We start from the raw sequence: 7,527 nt of genomic DNA on the forward strand, positions 1-7,527 counted from the left end.
TAAGCAACTAGGAAGGCATTTTGCCCATGGAAGTCAGCTGTAACTTGCACTTGGAAGTCTGCTAGATATTTCTGTACCTGATTCCTGGCAAGCCATTTTTCCAGCACAAGAAGCCAAAGCCATGCAGTTCTCCATGGGCTAGAATTCTGTTCCCATCTACAAAAGCAGTAAGGACATACACTGGATTATACAAGGTCATTCCCATTTCTGACATCCAGGAAAACAGCCAGAGATCATTTGGACTTTTATATTTATGCAGAGAAACCAGAATAGTGGTGCTACTTACACATTAACTAAATGATATCTGCTGTGGAACTAACTGCTTTTAGATCTGAAAGATATCAAACACTACTGCCATAGTTATTTGCTTCAAAACCATGACATTTATTTCTGGTCTAAAGTTCAGCCTGTGTAGCCCTCTTTGAGCAGATTTTTTTTGAAATCCAACCACTTGCCAAATACTGATATTTCCTGTACTGTCTAGTTCTACCAGAAAAAAAGAAACTCAATTTCAGGTCAAAGCAGCACAAGTGCAGCTCTATGTCCAGACTAAAAGTGAAGTAATGTACTAATTAAAGAATACTTCTAATTTCCATCAACTTTTCATGTGCTCCAGTACTTATACACACATTCCAAAAGCTACACATACATATTAGTTAGGGAACATATTAACTACTGTCAGAGGGACTATGAAAAGGAAAAAGTGCAAGATAGTTTATGGGCCTTTAAAAATCTTAGCACTGCTAACAAAAGCCCTTAGATGGAATAGCCCAACTATCAAAGATAAAAAGACCAAAAATGCTTATGTCTCACATGGCCATTAGCAAATTTATCAAACCATGTGCACACCTCCCTCCAGATTCATTTAATTGCTGTCAACCCTAACTGTTTTTTACAATTTTACCAAAACGTTACACAAATGTTAATGAACATCTGCTTGGAGAATGGGAATACCAGTGCTCCCTGAAGTGCTAGGAAGTCACCCTTCACATGCACCTACCTGAAAATTTCAGCAAATATCAAAATTAACTAGGACTGAGTAAAAGCAATGCCCTTTCAAAATAGAGCATGAGAGAAATTAAAAAAAAAAATTAATAGCATAATTTGATTTTTTTTAAGTTTTTAGAAATTGCAAGGTCTTTCAAGAGCTGGAAACAAGAGAACAATTTAAATAACACAGGGCTGATCTTGCTGGTTTCATTTCTAAATTAACTGAAGCTGTCAAATTAATGCAATTTCAGGATATGTTCCTTCTCCTTCTTATCCTTCAGTAAAATCAAACAAAATCGTTTCTGAAATGCTTACAAATAGTTTTAAGCTTGTAACAATCACCATGTCAACTGTATATATAAACACAGCTCATTATCTCAGTGGGCTGGGCAGCCTGCTAAGTGCTTGAGCAATGCTAAAATGTCACTGTTCAGATTACAGCACACCTAGACACATCCAAGACACCTCAGCACTGAAGCAAGTGCTGCTTCCCAGATTCTACCTGCCTCCCACAGTCACCGCTAAACTGCTTGCTCCTCCTCATTTCACACTTGAGCCTACTGAAAAAAAAACAGTACCTTACTTACTTTATTCCCATGGGACAAGCTACCAGAGCCTGAAGAACTGCTTCCACCTTCTCGGGGCCATCCCCGGGCCACTGGCTCAGCTGGGGCACACAGGCCTGCGCAAGCTCCCAGTCTCCATGCCGTACACACTCGCAGAAGAACCCAAACAGCTGCTCCTGAGACACTGCTTCTTCATTTCCAAAAGAGTGCATCTTCCCAGCTCTATATATAACATATCCCTATATATTATTATATAGTCCCTATATGTTTATTTACAAACATACTATTACTTATATATATATACAAATATACCATTACATTATATACTAGTCGTATATAATACACTTATATTCAAAATATATATTCATACATGCATATATTAATACATAATATATACATATATATTCAAAACATATATACTATTATATACAAAACGCATACTATTATGTATATGTAAGTAAATATATACGGGGAATATACATATATATATTCTGTCCTCTCCTTTGAGAGAGGACAGAAATGTTACGCAAGTAAATGAATGACATGTTGCTTATGTGAATTACACATACAAATACAATATGCTATGCACACACACATAATTTTAAATTCATAATCTTGTAGGTATAGATACATCTATAACTGCAGACATAGGCTTGGCAGGCACCCCTGTGTGGGGTGGCGGGGCCCTGCCCACCCTTGCTGTCCCCCAGCCCTCTCACTGTCACCAGCCATGCTATTTGTGAGCTCTTGCAGTGGGACAAGGCACAGAGGAACATGACTCAGCTGCTTGGCTGGGTGGTGTCCTGCCAGTGTTTGGCAGAGATAAGCTACCCCCGACATCCTCCCTTTATTCTGGGCTTTTTGATTGCTTTTGTCCTAACACACAAAACAAAACTCCTCGGGGGACCGCTGCGGCTGAGGCAAGCGTAAGAGGCAGAGCGGTGATGACAGAGGAGAGGTGTCCCAAAGTAAGTGACCGAGTGAGTCCTCAGGGCTCCTGAATGGAAAATATGGGAAGGGGGCTATGTCTGTCTGCACCTGCTCAGAGACCCACCAATACACTCTGTAAGACACTGCAGGAGTTTGTACCATTACCTGCTGCGGCATCCTGAGTATTTTTCACCTGTACTGTCAAGTCAGTATTGGCAGAGAAAGGGCTGTGGGTAGTCATGCCTCTGAACTTACTTCAGTGTGCTAGATGAGCTTTAAGTGTTGAAACCATATGGTTATTGTGTGTTTGTTCTATTCTGATTCCCTATGCCTTTAATCATAGACTCATAGAATAGTTTGAGTTGGAAGGGACTTTAAAGATGATCTAGTTCCAACCTCATTGCCATGGGCAGGATAACGATGGGGCTTATTATGGTGCAACTCTGCACAAACAGTTCCTCAATATGCGCTTTCATTTTGGGGTATTATTTTATATCTTGTCTCATGTAGGCAAGGAAGGAGCTTTAGTAGGGCACAGGACCTGTGGAGGATGAAGTTCACTTAGCCTGGGATCTTCGATGCTTATTACCCACTCTGTAATTGCTTTATCCAGTTTAAAGTATTTCCTTACAGTCAGACTCCTTACTTGAGGAGCTGCACCCTCAGCTAAGACATCTCAGGTGGTTGACATTTTTCTTTTGCTACAAAGTTCAAAATATACCTGCCCACTTCTGCAAGGCTAAATGTGCTTTATTAACAATCAGCAGTAGTGCTGTCATTTTTAAAGGTACTTTTAAATTATTTTCTTCTAGTATTGCCCTTGTTAGGAGTTAGATATTTATTAATATATCTGTGAAGCTTTAAAGGCTGCTAGTTGTTAGTATCAAGATGGAAAAAGAAATTAAGATCATCTTAGCAGAAAACATAACTGGTATATTGAAATTAAGAAATGGAGTGTAGGCAAAACAGTTTAAGTCTTGGATTTGTGTTTCTGGTAAGCAAGGTTGCATTCAATAATGTAAAATTCTAACATTGTTTATATTTTTCAACATTTAAAAATGGGTATGGAATACCCACAGCAACTTACACTGGAATAGAAGGCCATTTACTATGAGCAGACTTCTGTGGATTTCCATGCTGATGTAGTGCTTCTCATAGTCAAGGTACTAAACCATGCATATATTACGCAGATCTTCTAGCAAAAAATGCCTGAATTTTTACCTTGGAACACTGGAACGATAACACACTTTTTATCTACAATAGGGTCTGCTGCGCATCGCCTTGAAATATTATCAGTGCTAAGCAAATTGCTAATAACGCTTAGTGTTTTATAGGAGCTTCTTTCTAAGTGAATCTGCATAGGGAGTAATTACATGCTACAGGGTACTACTCTGGCATTTACATTTTAAAGCCATTTCTGCAACTGAAGTCTCAGATCATTCGTAACACTTTTTTCCAAGAGCTCTCTTTTATTTTTCCTTGTCACTCATTACCTGTATTAATTTCTCCACCAACCATCAAGGCTGTTAGGGTAGGACTTGGAAAGTAAATACAGCTCTAATCTTTGGGTGGAGTTTGCAGCTACATGGCTTTGATATAAACAGATGGGAACAGGTATGATTGGGATCATCTGTGAGGACAAAGTTGTGTTTCTGTCAACACACAGGGGCTCAGCAGCATCTGTGCTGGCTTCATGCTCTTACAGTGGAGAACAGAGGCTACCTGGCCTGGTATAAAGCCTGCTGGTGTCAAGTTAGCCTGCTGAAATCTCTTAACAAATTTGTGCTGGCAGAGTTAGTTCACAGAGAACCTGCCCTCTGCATCATGCTGCCACAAAGCCTTTGACGTGCCGCATGGAGCGCTGCAACCAGATCTATTGTATCATTACAGCATAGCAGCCATCACTGGCTCATCCCAGATGTGTCAGCTGTCGGGGTCCTGGCACTCCGTGTGGGTCACCGCAGCACTTGCAGTACCTGTTCTAGTCTTGGGGAGTGGCATCAGTCACCTAAAGTCAGTGGTGGCTGTTCCCAGAGCCACCTGAGACATGCCATCCACCTATCAGTCAGGCAGAGCTCCAACAGCAGCCACTGTTCTTACTGACAGCAGTTTTGGTCAGAAACTGCCCAGCCAGAGCTGTCTGTCTTGTCCTGACAGCCGATGCCTCATTACCAGTCATTCATTCACTTATGGCAGCCTTCTTGCTTCACTTGGATACCAGAACTGACAGAATTTATACTGAAAGTGCCAGATGTACTTAAGGCCAGAAATATTTTTGAATTCTTCTGTACATGTAAAAATTAAATCAAATTACATGAGGTGACCCAAGCAACCGTTAAAGCTGGTTTACCCACAGCATCACCTACTGCAGCACACTATCACTGTTCCCTGCAGGTGGAGCATTATGTTGGTGAAATTAAAGGTGGCCTGAGACCAGCCATGAAACTCACAGTCATAGGAATGGTGCACTCCAACCCCAAGAGGTAGGTAAAGGGGCTGGTGGGAGGTTCACCCTGTCACACATGCTCCTACCTGTCTTCCAAATTCAAAAGATTTCTTGAGAGTTTGTGCTCTTTGGAGGAAGAAAATCAAACAGATTCATAATTCATAGCTTTAATTTTCCTGCTCTTAGACTAAGATTAAAAGAGCAAGAAAGAATTCACTGTTCAGCCTTTCTGACTGCCCTGTCAGGATTTCCTACTTCTTGCTCTTATCTAGTGCAAAACAGAGGGGCACACAAGTGGCATTTCTCCTCCAGGAAGAGGTGCAGTCTTGAACCTGTCTTGATCATCTGCTGGGGGCTGGAATCATCACCATTTAAAAACTCATGTGTTTTGGCACAGGAGGTGCAGGTTCATTGCTATGTTTAATGAGGATGACAGCAACTATGCTTATGATTACACTTTCTTGCAGCTACCTTGATAACTTCAGTGCTTCCACTGGTAAAGACTTTGCTGTAACCTCTTTCAAGACACAACTTAGAATTGGCTCATGCACAAATGTTCGTTTGATTTTAGTCACAAGAGAGAGAAAGCAACATCAAAAGTCACTAGCATCCTACTGAAAACTGGAGGAAAAACAAAGACTAGACTGTTCTCATACCTTTCTGCAGCTTCTAAGCCTGTAAAAGTCCTGTGTTTCAGCATGACAAGAAATCAAGGGCTGTCTCTAGTCTTTACAGGCATCTGCTGTGTTTACCATGTCATTTTATCCTTCTGAAAGACCCTGTTGTTTAACTGGTATTTTTTTCAGCTTTTCAGTGACACTGCTCTGTGATACAGTGGATGCAAACAAAGATGTTGGGCTGTTATTTACAGTTAACTTTAGTGACAAATCCATCACCCGAAATGCAAGAATTGCTGGGAAGTGGGGAAGAGAAGAGAAGACTATTCCCTACTTCCCATTTACAGCAGGTGACACATTTAAGGTAATTTTTGTGCTACTATGAATAGAATGGAGAAAAGGAGGAGAAAAAGGCTGAAGGCTACATATATGATCACAAATAGCTAACTATTAACACTGGTGGGTTAAGTGGTCTACTATGACACAGAGAGCAACACTTCAAGCCCTTCTCTAGTCTTAAAGAGAGAACTCACTATAAGGAGCTTTACAGAATCATCTCAACAGAGAGTAGGTTATTTATTAGGGCATTTTAGAAAAATGGGTAGACTTTGTGCTTCACTATCCCCATCACATGGGGTTCTAAGTCCATGATGGCAAAATCAACTCTCATGCTGATCTCTAACACTCTCCCCTGTCCTTTTCCATTGCAGATGGAGCTCTTATGTGAACATCAGCAAATACGAGTCTTGCTTGATGGACGGCAGCTCTGTGACTTCACTCACCGCATTCAGCCCCTGAACTTGGTGAAAGCTTTGCAGATCTCAGGGGACATCAAACTTACCAAAGTGGCTTGAAAAAAAAAGAGACCATAATATCACCAGGGGACAGAGGCAAATGTACTTTTTTCTGTCTGAGAAATGTTTTATCTTTTCCCCCTGGCTGATTCTGGAGAGTCGGAACCGTATCTTTTTAATTTGCTGATGTTTTTGAAATATACACTTTTTTTCTCATACACACTCAACAGTTGCAGAGCTGTGGCTGGTCCTGATTTACTCTCCTGGTAAATCAGAGAGCCTTTGCTGAGATACTCTTTTGGCCTCACAAACTGCAAGATTTACGATGCTATGGAGTATCTCACATCCCCTAACCCCCCTGGCATGTCAGCTGGCGGAGCTCAGTCCTCTGAAATGGGGTGGCTGTTACCCTATGACTAGAACTGGACAGTGTACAGATGGTGGGTCTGAGAAAAGAGAAGCAGGAGATTTTCATATGAGTGAATAATGGAGCCTGGTGGGCCCAGTAGGGTTCACATTATCAGGAGGAATTGGTTTTCCTAGGACCTCTGCTCAATCAGCACAAAGCCATCTGTGCTTCCCAGTACAGAGCAATAAATGCCTTACCAGCACCCCTGTCTCTTGCAGGTAGCATGAATTGTAAGTTTTCAACAGCTGTGGATTTCACAGCCTTCTTTGGACCAGCCCTAGGAAATGGTATCTGTAGCTCAAACTGCATTGCACATTCTTATACCTAATTAAAACTGCATCTTTGCTGGCAAACTTCTTTACCAGGTCTGTTAAATATCTGAATGCACGTGAGTGTTGTGCTGTTATTTCATTGCTGTATATTTAGAAAAAAAGAAGTCCTAAATACATGGCTATTTTAATACCTATAGAAACATATATTATAGCTGCTGTCTTTGGCTATAATTGGTTGGTTATAACACATGAAGGAAAAGATTTTAAATTAAGAGGTTTTTTGGTTTTGGTACATAACTTAGAGATCAAAAAATCTGCAAAGAGGTGGTTCTGTGGGTAGAGGGCTACCAAATTCCTCTGTGACTTCAGGGAAGATGTATAGCATGCTGTCTTCCAAGTGATTCTGGAGTCTCTGCAGAGTCTGGCTGTCAGATACGGGTACTCAGATAACATGAGGAATTTTATGAAAATAGTGTATCAGCAGGCTGGTTAGGTGTTTTAAT

General features: G+C 40.9%; 2 protein-coding genes across 6 annotated transcripts in view; one reads left to right on the forward strand and one right to left on the reverse strand.

The window, feature by feature from the left end:
* ZFYVE26 (zinc finger FYVE-type containing 26) overlaps nucleotides 1–1,770 on the reverse strand; it is a 45,468-nt gene extending 43,698 nt beyond the window's left edge. For all 4 annotated transcript variants that reach the window (XR_008973599.1, XM_057420138.1, XM_057420137.1 and 1 more), the window contains exons 1-2: nucleotides 1,578–1,770; nucleotides 78–156 (exon numbers count right to left, since the gene is read on the reverse strand). Coding sequence is in view for 3 of the 4 variants with exons in the window: in XM_057420138.1 (XP_057276121.1) it covers nucleotides 78–156; nucleotides 1,578–1,768 (270 nt within the window). In the remaining variant the exon portion in view is untranslated. The remainder of the gene's footprint in view (nucleotides 1–77; nucleotides 157–1,577) is intronic.
* Nucleotides 1,771–2,197: 427 nt separating this feature from the next.
* LOC130605056 (galectin-related protein A-like) lies at nucleotides 2,198–7,233 on the forward strand. Of its 2 annotated transcripts, XM_057420182.1 has the most exons (5): nucleotides 2,198–2,524; nucleotides 4,881–4,969; nucleotides 5,739–5,913; nucleotides 6,260–6,445; nucleotides 6,971–7,233. In XM_057420182.1, the coding sequence occupies exons 1-4, from the start codon at nucleotides 2,501–2,503 to the stop codon at nucleotides 6,401–6,403; spliced, it is 432 nt and encodes a 143-aa protein (XP_057276165.1). In that variant the 5' UTR covers nucleotides 2,198–2,500; the 3' UTR covers nucleotides 6,404–6,445; nucleotides 6,971–7,233. The 2 variants fall into 2 exon arrangements, with proteins under 2 accessions (XP_057276165.1, XP_057276164.1); XM_057420181.1 differs by having other exon boundaries at nucleotides 2,201–2,524; nucleotides 6,260–7,233.
* Nucleotides 7,234–7,527: the final 294 nt, after the last annotated feature.

The sequence above is a fragment of the Pezoporus wallicus genome, unplaced genomic scaffold (assembly GCF_028554395.1).
Source record: "Pezoporus wallicus isolate ANWC-B61680 ecotype Strahan unplaced genomic scaffold, APGP_CSIRO_Pwel_v1 contig_5418, whole genome shotgun sequence".
Lineage (NCBI taxonomy): Eukaryota > Metazoa > Chordata > Aves > Psittaciformes > Psittacidae > Pezoporus > Pezoporus wallicus.